At 44.8% G+C, this 19,426-nt stretch overlaps 1 protein-coding gene across 1 annotated transcript in view; it reads left to right on the top strand.

The window, feature by feature from the left end:
* The window catches only part of LOC115411686 (putative ferric-chelate reductase 1), a 37,987-nt gene that overhangs the window by 4,357 nt on the left and 14,204 nt on the right, over positions 1-19,426 (top strand). Inside the window, exons 5-11 of the mRNA XM_030123897.1 lie at positions 1-80; positions 1,351-1,545; positions 4,917-5,018; positions 5,379-5,523; positions 6,352-6,459; positions 8,334-8,449; positions 8,873-8,959. The exon at positions 1-80 is cut by the window's left edge and continues 74 nt beyond it. Coding sequence (XP_029979757.1) covers positions 1-80; positions 1,351-1,545; positions 4,917-5,018; positions 5,379-5,523; positions 6,352-6,459; positions 8,334-8,449; positions 8,873-8,959 — 833 coding nt within the window. The remainder of the gene's footprint in view (positions 81-1,350; positions 1,546-4,916; positions 5,019-5,378; positions 5,524-6,351; positions 6,460-8,333; positions 8,450-8,872; positions 8,960-19,426) is intronic.

Raw genomic sequence — 19,426 nt, 5'->3', positions numbered from 1 at the left:
GTACCAGTACTGGTCCCAGTACTGGTACTGGTCCCAGTACTAGTGGAGCCAACACCGTACCACCAACAGCCAGTTCCCCTGCTATTACACATCCACCGGCACCTGTTGTAAGTAGAGTTTATATTTAGTCTGTCTGAACAGGTTCTACCTTTAGGGGTCAGAGTTAAGGTTAAGGTTAAGGGTTAAGGTTAAGGGTTAGGGCTGCCGCATCGACTCGCTTTAAGCCTGTTGATAAAGTTAAGAGTGTTTGGAACCATAAAGACACAGACTACCTTAGGCTCTGTTCAAACTGCAGGTAAATCTGATCCGGACCACTTTCATGTGTGGTCCTAAATCTGACCCGGACCACTTACATATGTGGTCCTAAATCTGATACAGATCTGATCTTTTCCAGTGTGACTTCAGTCTGAACGCCCAGGTCACATTTATCCAACCTTTACATCATTGAAATGCGACAAACGTCCCAGCTGTTGGTCCCAGGAGGAGGAGCGGAGTAAACCATATTTCCTTCTGTAAACACAGTGTGTGTCTGCGTGGTCACATATTCCATCAGAACCTCTTCAGTCCATGTGGGTCACTTCAAGACCTCTTTAGTGCATGTGGGTCACTTCAGGACCTCTTTGGTGCATGTGGGTCACTTCAGGGTCACATTCAGTTCAGACTCAAAACTGATAAAAGTCGTATTTAATTTGGAATATGATTGAAAACACACACAAAAATCCGATTTGACCCAAAAATGTGAATAGTGCATTAGAGCTGCTGTGGGCGGAGCCTTAGAGTCAATGATGGTTCTGTAGGATTATTATCAAGATAACTTTACCCAGAGCCGAACCTGCTGGGGCTTCACACCAGTGGTTCTGTCCTTCATTCATACTCCCCTCCTCCCCTTTTCTCCGTCACCCCCAAATAGATGTAGATTGTTTAGTTGCTCTTCATGTTTATTATCTTTTTCATTGTAATATGATGTTGTCATTGTTGTTGTTTGTGATTATTCTGTTGTTGTTGGTTTGTTTCTTTGTTTGATTTTCCCTTTGTTTATGTTTTGTTGTTTTTTCTGTCCACAATGTCTTGTTAACTATAACTATTCATAAATAAATAAATAAATAAATACAATCAAATTGAATTTAAAAATGAGAAGAAAAAAAAAAAAGGGGGGGGGGGGCTGCCTCAGTCATTACAATCAGGCGCAGATGTCAGGGGATCAGTATAATTTAAGAGAAGTGTCCAAGTTTTTAAATGACTTTAAGGAGCCGTTAAGGGAAAATCTAAGTTTCTCCGCTCTAATGGACTTAACCTTAACCCTATGAGCTGCAGGTTGAAGGTGTGTGTTTTCTTTTTGGACCTGACCAGGGCATTTCCAGTAGCTCCTGTGGGGTCTCTAAAGTGTGTCTGAGTCAGCCGTCGAACTGCGACCCTGCCGTCGACACTAACTGTTACTTCATGTCGGCCACGGTATTAACGAGCAGCGACGCAGCCGTTCACTATGAAATATGTGGACCGTCTGATGGATACGTGTCTGTGGGATTCTCAGACGATCAGATTATGGTAAGAGTTCTATGATCATATATGTGTTTACGGCTGTGAATATGTCAAAGGCTGGTTTTTTGATACTGTTTTTCTGCGTAGTTTAATTATAATAATCAACATTAAACTTTCCTTATAGTGTACGGAAGTGTACGGAAGTACTGCGAAGGTTAGAAAGGGGAAAGAACTTCAGAAACAGAAACGGGCAGAAAATGGATCTGATGATACACATTAGACAAGTCTGGTCCTGGTCCTGGTCCTGGTCCTGGTCCTGGTCCTGGTCCTGGTCCTGGTCCTGGTCCTGGTCCTGGTCCTGGTCCTAGTCCTGGTCCTGGTCTTAGTCCTGACCCTAGTCTTGGTCCTAGTCCTAGTCCTGGTCCTTGTCCTAGTCCTGATCCTTGTCTCGGTCCTGGTCCTGGTCTGCAGTGTGTGTTGTGGTCCTGTGTGTCCACATGTTCAATAATATACTGACAGATAAAAAAGACTCATCTTACATTCACTTGGGGGGGGGGGGGCTGATTTCAGGAAAATTTTCAGATTCAACTTTAGCTGATGCAACAAGATGTTCTAAACACTCCTGTGTAATTTTTTTGAAGTTTTCACCCAAACCCCCCCTACCCCGAAAATTACTTTTTCAACCCTAAGAATGTGTTTGTTTGTTTTTTTTTAACTTTCAGACCTTCTTCACTTTTGATAAAGTACAATGTGTCAGTCTGCTCATGCTGGGCCTTAAATGTTTGTTTTGTGACACATGTCATGTCTTCAGAGTGCTTTGAACTATAAAAGGTGTAGAGTCAAGGTCCAATTGGAGGTCAAAGGTCACCCAAATGGTCCAAATGCATATTTGATGGAACTCAGCTGTTCATGTGGGTTCTTCCAAATGTTGGCCTCAGGTTCTCTCCTCAGAACACATCTACTGACCACAAACAGCTGACATTCAATCAGACCCATTCAACACAACTGTTTCCTCTGTATTCTGCACAGACATGAAAACAGAACAGACGGCAGTTTGACAGCACTGACAGTTACATGAACCTGTCCTGTGGGGGCAGAGGGTAGACCTGGAGCCACAGACACAAGGACCTGGGTTCAGTTCAACACCAGGACATGGGGGTGGGGCCTTTAGTCCATGGGGGTGGAGCCTTTAGTCCATGGGGGTGGGACCTTTCTGTGTGGAGTTTGCATGTTCTCCTCGTGTCTGTGTGGGTTCTCTCTGGTCCTCTGGCTCCTCCCACCATCCAAACTCATGCTCTGATAGGTTCCTGGGTTCATCTAAATCCCCCATAGGTGTGAATGTGACAGTGTGTTTGTCTCTATATGTTCAGTCTGTGATGAACTGGTCACATGTCCAGGGTGAACCCCGCCTTCACCCATAAGTAGCTGGGATAGGCTCCGCCCCCATGACCCTAGTGAGGATAAAGAAGGTTCAGAAAATGAATGAAGTGTTAGTGCTTCCCTCCTAAATGTGTGCTAGTGTTTCTAAATGTGTGCTAGTGTTTCTAAATGTGTGCTAGTGTTTCTAAATGTGTGCTAGTGTTTCTAAATGTGTGCTAGTGTTTCCTCCACACTACTGTTCTGTCCATGTTTGAATCTGTAGTCTGTACTGTGTCTGTAAAGGGCCAAAGGGGTGTGTGTGTGTGTGTGTGTGTGTGTGTGTGTGTGTGTGTGGGGGGGGGGGGGGGGGGTCCCACCAGGAAACCAGAGGAACACAACTGAGGACACATTTGATCAAATGTTGGAATGTATGAGTTTTTGAAAAAAAACTAGTCATTTTGGTGACCTTTGACCTCCACCATGACCTTGACATCAGACTGTTCCTAGTCCACAGTACTGTGTCCATACAGTCTGACACTGACAGGATCATAAACTGTCCCATCATGAACAGATGTAGACACTGAACTGGACAAAAGAGTGGAGGAGCTGGGAAAGTTGCAATTTTCAGAGTTAAAGTAATTTGGGGGGGGGGGGGGGGGGTTGGATGAAAATTTCAAAAAAATTCCACAGGAGTGCTTAGATCAGGCATGTCCAAAGTCCGGCCCGGGGGCCAATCACGGCCCATGGTCAGATTTTCTACGGCCCACAGCTTGGGTTTTATAATGTATTATTTATGGCCCACTTGGACTGTTGAACCGAGTCCATGAATCATAAAAGGTTCCAAATGCAGTTCCTCCTTTCACCTCATGGTGGCAGCACCACTCTAACTCTATCTGGCTCTGTGACCTTACCGTGAACCCTTTTCACTAATTTCTAACCATGGCGCCTGTAAATAAAAAAACGAAAGTTGACAGTGAGGGCCGCCGCTTCCAGGAGAGATGGGAATTACAATTTTTTTTCACTGAAAATCGAGGTGATTGTGTTTGCCTAATTTGTCAACAGACTGTTGCCTTGTTTAAGGAATTCAACGTAAAGAGACACGAGCAGACAAAACATGCTAACGCATATGACAAGCTAGCAGGGAGTGAGCGCTTAGAAAAAGTGAAGCAAATTCAAGCTGCTTTAAACTCACAACAGTGACTCTGCATGTGAACCTGAGTTCAGTGAACTCACCACCAAGGCAGGCTACCAAGTTGCCAGGTTAGTTGCCTCTAACTGCTGGTGTTATGTACTTGTAGATGTGACACAAATATTACTTTCTGAATGATTTTGTGGAAGACTAGAGTAAGAGTCATATGTTTTCATCTGAAATGTTTACAGACTTTGCATTACTGAGTAATATATGAGTACTGATTACTCATATAAGTCATGTTTAAAATGAATGTGGGGTTAAGATTTGTATCAACTTCTTGGACGTTTCAGATACTCCACACAGTTTGTTCTGTGTTATCTGACTCCAGATGTGAAAGGAAGGCAGAAATGTTTTTTTGTTTAAATTTGTTCCCAAAAAAGTTTGGACACCCCTGGCTTAGAACATCTTGTTGCATCAGAAAATCAGGGCTAATGTGGTATTTGATATTAAGCCCCCCACCCCCCCCAGACACACACACACACACACACACACTTAAATGTACTTAGACGGACGGACAGACAGATGGACAGTAACACCCAGTCATTTCCTCCTGGGATTAATAAAGTATTCTGAATCTGATTCTGTCCTCATCTACGATCATAAACTGTGGGTTTTGACCAAAACTGTGTAAAGGCTTTAAATAGATTTAATCTGAACACTAAAGAAAAACTAAAGAGTTAAAAACCAAACCAGTTCCATTCACGGACCAGTCCCCCCCCCAGGTTCCATGTGCTGAATTCCAGTCCAGTATCAGGTGCAGACACCAGAGGACCAGCCCAGACTGACCTGAACAGAAGTGCCGCTGTCTGCTTTCTCTTCCTTTGTGTGTGAACATCTGAAGGAGTCCTGACGTCTGTACCATCACCTTCTGATTCTGGACTTTCAGGGAAATGATGACATCTACATCTGTGGGCTTGATCACATGGGTGGAGTTCAACTGCAGCACGCCTTCTCAACAGGACGAACCACACCGCAGACTCTACCTTTGGTACCCAGTCCATCTGATACCAGGGACTGATTTATGTGCAGGCTAACAACAACAACAACAACAACAACAACAACAACAACAGCAACAGCAACAACAACAACAACAACAACAACAACAACAACAACAATAATAATAATAATAATAATAATAATAATAATAATAATAATAATTATTATTATTATTATTATTATTATTATTATTATTATTATTATAGGATGTTCAGTGCTGGTTTTCTTTCATATCCAATAAATAAACATATTGCATTTGATTCTCAGCAGTTTCACAAATTGAGATCAATAAAATCTGTCTGTTTTTGTCTTCCTTCCTTCCTTCCTTCCTTCCCTCCCTCCCTTTCTTCAGGGTCATGTTTCTAACGTGTCTACGTCAGTCCAGGACAGACTGATCAGCTGTTCCTTCACCTCCATGAATGCCATCTCTACTCAGAGGACATCTGCGTCCAACACTTCCTATTACATCATGTTTGCTCATGGACCCAGCGCCAACGGTGACGGACACATTCTACTGTCATCAATATTATTTACTTTATGATGGAGCTGTTTATGAAAGACACTAATATTCATTCATTTTCCATTTGTACAATGAGCTGTTTTTTCCCAACGCTAATAGAACTAAACATAAACTCTGTGGACCCCGGTCTGTGGACCTCGGTCTGTGGACCCCGGTCTGTGGACCCCGGTCTGTGGACCCGTTGAGTCCAGGTGTTTCTTTTCTAACAGCCAAAACAGTGAGGACTAATGTCAGAATATTTAAAGGTTAATTTCAGAAACTATGACCTAGTTTGAACTTGGATCCTTCATCGGTTTGTTGCTTGTAGTTGCAGTCACAATGAACACCATGTCACAGTAGTTGAAAACGTCACTATGGAAGTCCTGCACACTAGTGGACAAAGTGAGCCAAGCCATGCCGAGTCAGGCCGACACTGCCAATAGAATACACCTGTTTAAACATGTACACAAACCTCTAACCCTGCAGCGTCAAACCTTTAACCACATCAGCACATTTCCAACTGAAAAGGAATCTGTAGGAATCTAGAGCTCATGTAACCTCTGAAGTTAACTTATGTGTTTGTGTTGAATCTGTGTCATCTTTTATGTTATTATTATTTTGATTTATTTTTTTAATACATTTAAATAAACATGTTCTTAGACATAAGGAACCACATAGACACAATACAAAAAAACAACTAATTATATAGAAAACCTACAGACCAATTAAACACATAAAAAAGAGAGAAACAACAACAAAAAACAATAACAAAATAAATCATATTATATTAATATTATCTTTTATGTTCTGTTTGTCCGTCCCACAGGACAAATCCAGTTTCATAGGGGAACTTTCATCAGTAGTCAGAAGGTGGACCTCTCTAAACCTCAGCTGGTCACAAACGCTGGACTGCCTCAGATTATCAAAGCACATGGTGAGAAGTTCCTCTGTCCACCACCTCCAGCTGTTTTTACCTCAAAGTGTCATCGTGAAGGTTGGAGAAAAGCTTCATGAACTCCAATTTTACTTTCAGTGTTTGCAGTTCAAACTCTGTGATGGGATTTATTTATTCATTTTTAATATTAACCCTTACAGACCCAAACGTCCCCCTTTAACCCTTACAGACCCAAACGTCCACCTTTAACCCTTAAAGACCCAAACGTCCACCTTTAACCCTTACAGACCCAAACGTCCACCTTTAACCCTTACAGACCCAAACGTCCACCTTTAACCCTTACAGACCCAAACGTCCACCTTTAACCCTTAAACACCCAAACGTCCACCTTTAACCCTTAAACACCCAAACGTCCACCTTTAACCCTTAAAGACCCAAACGTCCACCTTTAACCCTTACAGACCCAAATGTCCACCTTTAACCCTTAAAGACCCAAACGTCCACCTTTAACCCTTACAGACCCAAACGTCCACCTTTAACCCTTAAACACCCAAACGTCCACCTTTAACCCTTAAACACCCAAACGTCCACCTTTAACCCTTAAAGACCCAAACGTCCACCTTTAACCCTTACAGACCCAAACGTCCACCTTTAACCCTTAAACACCCAAACGTCCACCTTTAACCCTTAAACACCCAAACGTCCACCTTTAACCCTTAAACACCCAAACGTCCACCTTTAACCCTTACAGACCCAAACGTCCACCTTTAACCCTTACAGACCCAAACGTCCACCTTTAACCCTTAAACACCCAAACGTCCACCTTTAACCCTTAAACACCCAAACGTCCACCTTTAACCCTTAAACACCCAAACGTCCACCTTTAACCCTTAAAGACCCAAACGTCCACCTTTAACCCTTAAACACCCAAACGTCCACCTTTAACCCTTACAGACCCAAACGTCCACCTTTAACCCTTAAAGACCCAAACGTCCACCTTTAACCCTTACAGACCCAAACGTCCACCTTTAACCCTTAAACACCCAAACGTCCACCTTTAACCCTTAAAGACCCAAACGTCCACCTTTAACCCTTAAACACCCAAACGTCCACCTTTAACCCTTACAGACCCAAACGTCCACCTTTAACCCTTACAGACCCAAACGTCCACCTTTAACCCTTACAGACCCAAACGTCCACCTTTAACCCTTACAGACCCAAACGTCCACCTTTAACCCTTACAGACCCAAACGTCCACCTTTAACCCTTAAAGACCCAAACGTCCACCTTTAACCCTTACAGACCCAAACGTCCACCTTTAACCCTTAAACACCCAAACGTCCACCTTTAACCCTTAAAGACCCAAACGTCCACCTTTAACCCTTAAACACCCAAACGTCCACCTTTAACCCTTACAGACCCAAACGTCCACCTTTAACCCTTAAAGACCCAAACGTCCACCTTTAACCCTTACAGACCCAAACGTCCACCTTTAACCCTTAAAGACCCAAACGTCCACCTTTAACCCTTACAGACCCAAACGTCCACCTTTAACCCTTAAAGACCCAAACGTCCACCTTTAACCCTTACAGACCCAAATGTCCACCTTTAACCCTTACAGACCCAAACGTCCACCTTTAACCCTTAAACACCCAAACGTCCACCTTTAACCCTTAAAGACCCAAACGTCCACCTTTAACCCTTACAGACCCAAACGTCCACCTTTAACCCTTACAGACCCAAACGTCCACCTTTAACCCTTAAACACCCAAACGTTGGACGTTCAGAGGCTCCGTAGTTACCGTGGAAACACAGTCATCTTCTACAACATTGATTCACCAGTCAAACCCATGGAAGATCGTCCTTGTTCATAACTGCGATGTGAAAACTTGTCATTTGTTCCTGTCTTTCAGGAGCACTGATGCTGATCGCCTGGATGAGCACAGGCTCAGTGGGAATGATCGTAGCCAGGTATCTGAAGGGAGTGGCCAAGGGGCGGAGTCTGTGGGGGAAGGACATCTGGTTTGTGGTAAGACTTTTAAAACAACACACCGAAACATGCTGGAAATGTTGACTGAAAAAGCTGAGTGTGCTCTTATCTAGAGGTAGACCGATGTATCAGCCTGCCGATAGATGCATTTGTATCAGTATCAGCCATCAGCCTTAATTTTTTTTTTTTTTGAAAGCCGATATTTGATCAGTAGTAAAATGTTATCAGATATTTGATCAGGCACCTGTGTGGGCAGCTCTTCAAGTTCGATAAATGTTAAAACAGTACTATGTGTACGTGTATTAATAATTTAATTCATATTGCTGCATAAAAATCTTAATTATCTGAGTCTTCCAACTTTTATGGTCCATGTGCTTTAAAAAAATCAGCCTCAAAAATCAGCTGTAATAATGTAAAAATACTGCTAACCGTAACACTAACCCTTTCCTTTCCTTTCTCCAGGTTCACGTTGCAGTGATGTGTGTGACGGTAGCAGCCACAGTGATTGCATTCATCCTGTCCTTCTCCTCTGTTAAAGGCTGGTCTGGGGTCAGTACACCAGCTCTAACAGTGAAATCCAATCCAATCAAATTTTATTTCTATAGCGCCAAATCATAGCAATAGTTCTCTCATGACACTTTCCATATAGAGTTGGTCCAAACCAGACTGTAAGCAAATTTACAGAAACCAACTGACTCCTCCAGGAGTAAACACTAGTGAGTGGAGACAGAGGAAGGAAAAAGGACCTTTAACAGCAGAAACCTGGAGCAGAACCAGACTGAGGAGGATGGACGAGTGACAGGAGGAGAGAGAGGGTTAAAGAGAGAGAGGAAAGGAGGAGAAAAGAGAGCGATAGAGATAGAGAGAGACTGGGGGAGAAGGGGGGAGGTAGGGGGAGACATGGATGAAACTGATGCACAGAAAACTGAACTAGAACATCTATGGAACTATAGAATAAACACTATCAGAACTATATGGAGAAGAGAGGGATGACAGTGGAGGAGGAGAGAGGCAGGAGCACAGCAGCAGGTCCAGAGAGGATCCAGGGAAAACCTGTTATGATCCAGGGAAAACCTGTGATGATCCACGGAGAACCTGTGATGATCCAGGAAGAAACTGTGATGATCCAGGGAAAACCTGTGAGGCGATAAAGCACAGAGACTCCAGGGAAAAAGGAGAGTCAGTAACATGTATTCACTGGGGCGCAAATAAAAGAGAGAATTAGGAGAGAAAAGGTCAGGGAGAAAGAGGAGCAGAGAGGAGGTCAGATAGGAGGAGGAGCAGAGAAGAGGTGATAGAGGAGGAGAGAGGAGCTCAGTGTATCCAGATGAGTGTCTGTCAGTCTAAGCCTGTAGCAGCAGAACTCAGATCAGCCTGAGCTGAACTAACTATCAGATTCATCTAAAGCAAGGTTTTGAACCTCCTCTTAAACAGACAGAGGGTGTCTCCTCCTGGACCGAGGCAGGAGGTGTTCCCACAATCGTGGAGCTTGATAGCTGAAGGCTCTGGCCCCCATCCTACTTTTGGAGATTCTAGGGACCACCAGTGCACCTGCATGTGGACAGCGTAGTGCTGTAGATGGATTGTCTGGAACTCAAAGCTCTTTCAGATCAGTAGGTGTCTGGACATGAAGGGCTTTGGAAGTGAGGAGGAGGATCTAAAGTCTACCCTAGCTTTTACAGGAGCCAGTGCAGAGAAGCCAACACAGGAGAAATATGGTCTGATACTGGTTCTAGTCAGTACACAGGCAGCAGCATTTTGGATTAGCTGAAGGGTCTGTAAGGACTTTTTGGGACAGCCTGAGAGAAGTGAGTTACAATAATCTAGCCTGGATGGAATAAAAGCATGGACTAATTTTTCTGCATCGTTCTGTGTTAAAATCTATCTAACTTTAGTAATATTGTGCAGATGTAAGAAAGCAGTTCTAGAAATCTGTTTTATGTGAGAGTTTAACGATAGATCCTGATTGAAAATAACGCCTAGATTCCACACATCGGTTTTGGTCTCCATGGTAACACCATCCACGGTGACTACTTCGCTGGACACTGCATCCCTAACAATTTTAGGTCCAAACACAATGACTCCAGTTTAGTTTGAGTTTAACAGCAGACAGTTGTTGTTCATCCAGTCTTTAATCTCTTTAATGCACTCCTGTAGTTTGGCTAGCTGATTGGCTTCATCAGGTTTAATGGATAAATATAATTGGGTATCATCAGTGTAGCAATGAAAGTTGATGGCATGTTTTCTTATTAAGTTACCTAAAGGAAGCATGTATATGGGGTGTTTCAAGAATACTCGCAGCTTTTGTCAACCAGAGGGCCAAAATTTTTACCATGGTGAAATTGCTCAAAACTCAGCTGATCCCTAAGAGAGGAACCTAAGGAAGAAAAAACTGAAAACTGTTTTCAAATACTATGCTTTATTATGAAATAACAGCAATTAGAAAACCATGACAACACTGTGGTTATGTACGGGGACACACAACAAAAATAAGGTGAATGATGATAAAAATGTAATTCTCATCAAGAAAATGGGCTCCAGTTGACAGGTTTGCCCAAGCATAAGTGAGCTGAGGTACTTTAAATCAATCTGAATGGATTTTAGTGTCCGATTTTGAACCTGGTGCATTCTTAACGTCCAATAGGATTTTCAGGATACGGTTCCATTTGTCCTCATTTCCCCAAATCACCAGGTAATGCCACCAAACAGCTCCTTTACAATGAGTAGACATGGAACACTGTAAAACTAAGGGCATGAATCACTGGTCTTCCATCAAGGCTGAGAATGTTCAAAAATTCAGAGTGGACAGTAGGGGTTATGGACGAGACACTTGTTTGTTTTGCCTCCATGATCATCATTTTGAACTTGTTACTTCCTGAAATGGGTAAAACATGATTAAACCATGCTTTGTAAATGTCATTTGCTATTGCATGGTGGAAAGGGGGTTGTATCATTTGTATGAAACAGAAAAACAGGACAAAGTGTCAACAATAACTAAAGAACAAACTTCCAAATACCTGAAATGTAGCTAAACCAAAGTAACTGAAGTGTTTCTGAGGCCTCAAAGCTGATGTGGACTGAAGACTAACTTAAGTCTGATAAAAGGTGAAGTAAAATACTTCATTGACCATTGTCTCTCATGCTGTCCCGTACATAACCCTTCCTCTCATACTTCGCAACCTCAACCACCATTAGAACATGAGCACATCTTCTAGTCAGAGAAAAAAAGAAGTGAAAAAAAGGTTTTTTTTGCATGATGCGAAATTCCCAGCAAAAAAAATCCACTTTTCAGGTACCATGGATATGAAGCTTAAAACATCACTTATATTCCACACATCCTGGGTAAAATTGGGTCTACACTAATGAGATGGGTCATGAGATGCCTATCAAGGCCATCAGTTCAAATCAGCAAATCAGAATGTCAAGATTAGCCTAAATATATGAAGGTGTCCCGTACATAACTCACACTGGCAAAAAGTTCCATCTTTTTAAAGATGGATAAGGATCACTGAATTATTCTTTGTGTTATGATTTCTTCTTGTGAAGATTAAAGCAGTTACTAAACACATTCTTCCAGTGAAATATAGTTGCTCTAGTATTCAAAAGATATGAACATTTGAAGCGTGGTTATGTATGGGACATGGCCAGTTTAGGCATGTTTCTTGCACTGTCAGATTTTGGAGATGTGCAGAAAGGTATTTCCAGCATGGGCTTCCTAAATTCCTTCTTTACGGTGATATTTGGGTCAATCTTCATCAGTAGGAAGAGTATTTGGCATAAACTATGAAGTCCATCTCAAACCCTGCTTGGATGGAAAAGGCATGTTCCACACTGAACTGCTTCTGTACGGGACATTCCTGACGTGCAGTATTTCAACACTTACTACTGGCCTAGTTCTAAGATGACAAGTTTCACATGTGGTTCTTTACCTTCCTCTGTGGTAAAGGACTGTAACTGATATATTTTTTGGCCTTGCCTCTGTTTTTATTTCAAGATATCACTTTGAAATTAAGTGAAAAATTTGGTTATGTACGGGACAGGTGAGAAGGTCCTGAACAGAGGCACACCAATCACAAACAAGTTGGTTCCTTGATGGCTGAACTAGTTATTCTCGATAACAGATGAGTATTGAATGAAACTGACATAAAAACCCATAAAAGCCTCTATTTCTTATCATCTGTGGGACAAAAGGTTTAGAGGGTCAAAAAACCTGAGCAGCGGTTACGAAAACAGGTTTTTGAAAAACTACTGTCATGAAGTTAAGATCCATCAAATGTAGACCTAAACTGTTCTGTCACTGAGGCAGTATCATAGAGTATTCAAAATCATTCAATATGTAAGCAATCGTTTGGCTTTTTCAACAGGGCACAGGGTTGAAAATTGTGATTACCCTTTGGTTGACACAAAACTGGCAAAAATGGGTTATGTACGGGACACAAATGGAGTTGAAGAGGGAAATGTAGGGATTACTGACCGAATTTTCAGGTGTGCACATGTAGACAATGTCCAACACACCAGGTCAACAGTTCAGAACATGTCTATTACTGTACATTTATGAGATTCACCATGGGTACAAGGAGTTTTTCCAAAATTGCAAGTATTCTTGAAACACCCCATATGATAAACAGTATTGGTCCAAGAACCGAGCCTTGAGGTACTCCATAACTAACTGTGGTGCACTGAGAGGATTCATTATTAATGTTAACAAAGTGAGAATGATCTGTTAGATCGGATTTGAACCGCATTATTGCCGATCCTTTGATACCAATTGATTGTTCAAAACATTGCAGAAGGATGTGATGGTCAACACTAAGGTCTAATAAAACCAGTCTAGAAACCAGAGCCTTATCTGAAGCAGTGAGAAGGTCATTGGTAACTTTGACCAGTGCCGTTTCTGTACTATGATGTTCCCTAAAACCTGACTGGAAGTTCTCAAATAAACTGTTGGCTTGAAGGAAATCACAGAACCGATTGGACACTATTTTCTCCAGAACCTTAGATATGAATGGAAGGTTGGATCTGGGTCTGTAGTTAGCTAAAACTGCAGGGTCCAGGCTAGGTTTTTTAAGAAGAGGTTTGATTACAGCTACTTTAAAGGACCATGGTACAGAGCCTGTCGATAATGACAGGTTCATCATATCAAGGAGGTGGAGCTAAGTAAAGGAGGTGGAGCTAAGTAAAGGTAAAGCATCTTTGATGAGCTTTGTTGGAACTGGGTCTCAGAGACAGGTAAACCATTTAGATGAAGAGACCATCGAAGTCAGCTGACTGATCTGTACGGGACAAAAGCAATCCATAAAACCAGAGGGGTCAAAGGTCAACTCTGTGGTTTCTGGGTCTGAAGGACTTAAGGGTGGACTAGAATTTGTAGAGGATAAAAGGCCATTAATTTGATCTGATGAGCAAGATCTGATTATTGAAGAAGTTCATCAAATCGTTGCTATGGAGGGTAGCAGGAGTCCTAGGCCCATATGCACTGTGGTTCTGGGTCAGTCTGGATCCAGTCCTGAACACAGACCTGTGGTTATGGTTCTGGGTCAGTCTGGTCCAGTCCTGAACACAGACCTGTGGTTATGGTTCTGGGTCAGTCTGGTCCGGTCCTGAACACAGACCTGTGGTTGTGGTTCTGGGTCAGTCTGGATCCAGTCCTGAACACAGACCTGTGGTTATGGTTCTGGGTCAGTCTGGTCCGGTCCTGAACACAGACCTGTGGTTATGGTTCTGGGTCAGTCTGGTCCGGTCCTGAACACAGACCTGTGGTTATGGTTCTGGGTCAGTCTGGTCCAGTCCTGAACACAGACCTGTGGTTATGGTTCTGGGTCAGTCTGGTCCGGTCCTGAACACAGACCTGTGGTTGTGGTTCTGGGTCAGTCTGGTCCGGTCCTGAACACAGACCTGTGGTTATGGTTCTGGGTCAGTCTGGTCCGGTCCTGAACACAGACCTGTGGTTATGGTTCTGGGTCAGTCTGGTCCGGTCCTGAACACAGACCTGTGGTTATGGTTCTGGGTCAGTCTGGTCCGGTCCTGAACACAGACCTGTGGTTATGGTTCTGGGTCAGTCTGGTCCGGTCCTGAACACAGACCTGTGGTTATGGTTCTGGGTCAGTCTGGTCCGGTCCTGAACACAGACCTGTGGTTATGGTTCTGGGTCAGTCTGGTCCAGTCCTGAACACAGACCTGTGCTTGCTCTAGTTTTCCTCTGTTGATGCTGAATAATGCTCTGCTCCAGCAGAATGCACGTCCTTCCTGTTTTTATTTCCACTGTCCCTCCAGGCTGAACAGTGTTCTGTTCATTTAGTGGAACTCCACTTTCTCTCCAGTTTTTGGGTATTCTGCTTTAATTGGCGAGTATAAGAACTGAACCAGGGAGCACGCTTCCCTTGTTTTATAATCTGATTTTTTACTGGAGAGATTACATCTAATATTTTTCGCAGAGAGTCTGCTGTATTATCAACAAACTCATCAATTTGAGATGGATGAAGATTGAATTGGGGGAAGAATCTGCTGTGTAATTCAGATGCAGGTTTAGATTGAGAGCTGCTGGGATTTCCTCCTTAAATTTAGATACAGCATGGTCTGATAAATGTGTAGGATAAATATTTTTGGCAGGGAGGGAGTCACTGAGGAACATCCATTCAAAGGTTATGAAGCAGTGGGCAGAGAGGAGAGCATTTAGTGGAAGGACTACTAAGTCTAACAGTTCCACACTTTAAGTCAGGACTAAGTCAAGGCTGTGATTAAAGCGGTGAGGGGGTTTATGAACACAACGACTAAAGCCTAATGAGTCTAATAACGACATAAATGCATTAATGACTCTGTCGCTATCGTCGTCCACATGAACATTGAAATCTCCAACAACAAGGACTTTATCTGTTTTAAGGACTAGACTGGAGAGGAACTATTATGGGATGGACCAGGAGGATGATCCACTATAGTAAACAGTATAGGCTGGAGTGGTTTGTGGATTGGGTTGGATAGGCTCAGACTAAGACTTTCAAATGAGTTAAAGTTAGGCTTAGGTTTGGGATTTATTTGTAGACATGAATTAAAAATAGCTGCGACTCCTCCTCCTCGGCCTGAACCTCGAGGAATCTGATTATTACGGTGAGTAGGGGGAGGAGCTTCATTTAAGGACACATACTCCTCCTCACAACGCCAGGTTTCCATCAGACAGAATAAATCTATGATGAGCTAATATAATATCATGAATTAATAAAGCTTTGGAAGATAAAGATCTAATATTAAGGAGACCACATTTGACTTTCTTCTGCTTAGGAACTGTAGTAGTATTAGTGTTGGTTTGTATTAGATTATGCTGTGCAGCTGTTTTTCTATGTACTTGAACTTTACAGGTTCAGGGGCCAGACCCAGTCTGTAGAGGGTTACAGTGGGTATGTGGGACAGACCCAGTCTGTAGAGGGTTACAGTGAGGATCTGGGACAGACCCAGTCTGTAGAGGGTTACAGTGGGTATGTGGGACAGACCCAGTCTGTAGAGGGTTACAGTGGGTATGTGGGACAGACCCAGTCTGTAGAGGGTTACAGTGAGGATCTGGGACAGACCCAGTCTGTAGAGGGTTACAGTGGGTATGTGGGACAGACCCAGTCTGTAGAGGGTTACAGTGGGTATGTGGGACAGACCCAGTCTGTAGAGGCTTACAGTGGGTATGTGGGACAGACCCAGTCTGTAGAGGGTTACAGTGAGGATCTGGGACAGACCCAGTCTGTAGAGGGTTACAGTGGGTATGTGGGACAGACCCAGTCTGTAGAGGGTTACAGTGAGGATCTGGGACAGACCCAGTCTGTAGAGGGTTACAGTGGGGATCTGGGACAGACCCAGTCTGTAGAGGGTTACAGTGGGGGTCTGGGACAGACCCAGTCTGTAGAGGGTTACAGTGGGGATCTGGGACAGACCCAGTCTGTAGAGGGTTACAGTGGGGATCTGGGACAGACCCAGTCTGTAGAGGGTTACAGTGGGTATGTGGGACAGACCCAGTCTGTAGAGGGTTACAGTGGGGGTCTGGGACAGACCCAGTCTGTAGAGGGTTACAGTGGGGATCTGGGACAGACCCAGTCTGTAGAGGGTTACAGTGGGTATGTGGGACAGACCCAGTCTGTAGAGGGTTACAGTGGGTATGTGGGACAGACCCAGTCTGTAGAGGGTTACAGTGGGTATGTGGGACAGACCCAGTCTGTAGAGGGTTACAGTGGGTATGTGGGACAGACCCAGTCTGTAGAGGGTTACAGTGAGGATCTGGGACAGACCCAGTCTGTAGAGGGTTACAGTGGGTATGTGGGACAGACCCAGTCTGTAGAGGGTTACAGTGGGTATGTGGGACAGACCCAGTCTGTAGAGGGTTACAGTGAGGATCTGGGACAGACCCAGTCTGTAGAGGGTTACAGTGGGTATGTGGGACAGACCCAGTCTGTAGAGGGTTACAGTGGGTATGTGGGACAGACCCAGTCTGTAGAGGGTTACAGTGAGGATCTGGGACAGACCCAGTCTGTAGAGGGTTACAGTGGGTATGTGGGACAGACCCAGTCTGTAGAGGGTTACAGTGGGTATGTGGGACAGACCCAGTCTGTAGAGGGTTACAGTGAGGATCTGGGACAGACCCAGTCTGTAGAGGGTTACAGTGGGTATGTGGGACAGACCCAGTCTGTAGAGGGTTACAGTGAGGATCTGGGACAGACCCAGTCTGTAGAGGGTTACAGTGGGTATGTGGGACAGACCCAGTCTGTAGAGGGTTACAGTGAGGATCTGGGACAGACCCAGTCTGTAGAGGGTTACAGTGGGTATGTGGGACAGACCCAGTCTGTAGAGGGTTACAGTGGGTATGTGGGACAGACCCAGTCTGTAGAGGGTTACAGTGGGTATGTGGGACAGACCCAGTCTGTAGAGGCTTACAGTGGGTATGTGGGACAGACCCAGTCTGTAGAGGGTTACAGTGAGGATCTGGGACAGACCCAGTCTGTAGAGGGTTACAGTGGGTATGTGGGACAGACCCAGTCTGTAGAGGGTTACAGTGAGGATCTGGGACAGACCCAGTCTGTAGAGGGTTACAGTGGGGGTCTGGGACAGACCCAGTCTGTAGAGGGTTACAGTGGGGATCTGGGACAGACCCAGTCTGTAGAGGGTTACAGTGGGGATCTGGGACAGACCCAGTCTCTAGAGGGTTACAGTGGGGATCTGGGACAGACCCAGTCTGTAGAGGGTTACAGTGGGTATGTGGGACAGACCCAGTCTGTAGAGGGTTACAGTGGGGGTCTGGGACAGACCCAGTCTGTAGAGGGTTACAGTGGGGATCTGGGACAGACCCAGTCTGTAGAGGGTTACAGTGGGGATCTGGGACAGACCCAGTCTGTAGAGGGTTACAGTGGGGTTCTGGGACAGACCCAGTCTGTAGAGGGTTACAGTGGGGATCTGGGACAGACCCAGTCTCTGTAGGGTTTACAGTGGGGTTCTGGGACAGACCCAGTCTCTGTAGGGTTTACAGTGGGGTTCTGGGACAGACCCAGTCTCTGTAGGGTTTACAGTGGGGTTCTGGGACAGACCCAGTCTGTAGAGGGTTACAGTGGGGATCTGGGACAGACCCAGTCTGTAGAGGGTTACAGTGGGGATCTGGGACAGACCCAGTCTCTGTAGGGTTTACAGTGGGGATCTGGGACAGACCCAGTCTCTGTAGGGTTTACAGTGGGGTTCTGGGACAGACCCAGTCTCTGTAGGGTTTACAGTGGGGTTCTGGGACAGACCCAGTCTCTGTAGGGTTTACAGTGGGGTTCTGGGACAGACCCAGTCTCTGTAGGGTTTACAGTGGGGTTCTGGGACAGACCCAGTCTGTAGAGGGTTACAGTGGGGATCTGGGACAGACCCAGTCTCTGTAGGGTTTACAGTGGGGTTCTGGGACAGACCCAGTCTGTAGAGGGTTACAGTGGGGTTCTGGGACAGACCCAGTCTCTGTAGGGTTTACAGTGGGGTTCTGGGACAGACCCAGTCTGTAGAGGGTTACAGTGGGGATCTGGGACAGACCCAGTCTCTGTAGGGTTTACAGTGGGGTTCTGGGACAGACCCAGTCTGTAGAGGGTTACAGTGGGGTTCTGGGACAGACCCAGTCTCTGTAGGGTTTACAGTGGGGTTCTGGGACAGACCCAGTCTCTGTAGGGTTTACAGTGGGGTTCTGGGACAGACCCAGTCTCTGTAGGGTTTACAGTGGGGTTCTGGGACAGACCCAGTCTCTGTAGGGTTTACAGTGGGGATCTGCTCAGGAGCACAGAGAAGTGTTTCAGACTGACACTCTGCATCCCGGTCTCAACTCTGGGTCAGGGTTTTGGGTCGGTAATAAACCTGGACAGGTTTTCACTAAGGAGAGCAGCTCCATTCCAAATCAGATGTATGCCGTCTCTTCTAATAAGACCGGGTTTTCCCCAAAATGTCCTCCAGTTGTCCACAAACTGTATGTCATTTGCAGGACACCACCTGGACAGCCAGTGATGGAGTGAAGACATGTGACTAAACATGTCATCACAGGTCAGATTAGGTCGGGGACCAGAGAAAACTATGGAGTCCGACAGACTTTTGGCATATGTGCACACCGACTCAGTATTAATTTTAGTGACCTCTGATTGGCGTAATCAGGTGTCATTACCGCCGACATGAATTACAGTCTTAAGGTATTTGCGTTTATCCTTAGCCAGCAGTTTAAAATAGGATTCTATGTCGCCCACCCTGGCCCCCAGAATGCATTTGACAGTGGCCGCTGGTGTCTCCAGCTTCACATTCCATACTACAGAGCTGCCAATGACCAGAGTTACATTCTCAGTGGGTGTGTCGCTGAGTGGGGAAAACTGATCGGAAACGTGCAGTGGTTGGTGATGTACCTCAGGGTTTCACCTGCGGTGGTTGGTGGTGTACCTCAGGGTTTCACCTGCGGTGGTTGGTGGTGTACCTCAGGGTTTGGTCTGTGGTGGTTGGTGGTGTACCTCAGGGTTTCACCTGCGGTGGTTGGTGGTGTACCTC

The sequence above is a fragment of the Sphaeramia orbicularis genome, chromosome 20 (assembly GCF_902148855.1).
Source record: "Sphaeramia orbicularis chromosome 20, fSphaOr1.1, whole genome shotgun sequence".
Classification (NCBI taxonomy): domain Eukaryota; kingdom Metazoa; phylum Chordata; class Actinopteri; order Kurtiformes; family Apogonidae; genus Sphaeramia; species Sphaeramia orbicularis.
This window is presented reverse-complemented; position numbering and strand designations above follow the sequence as displayed.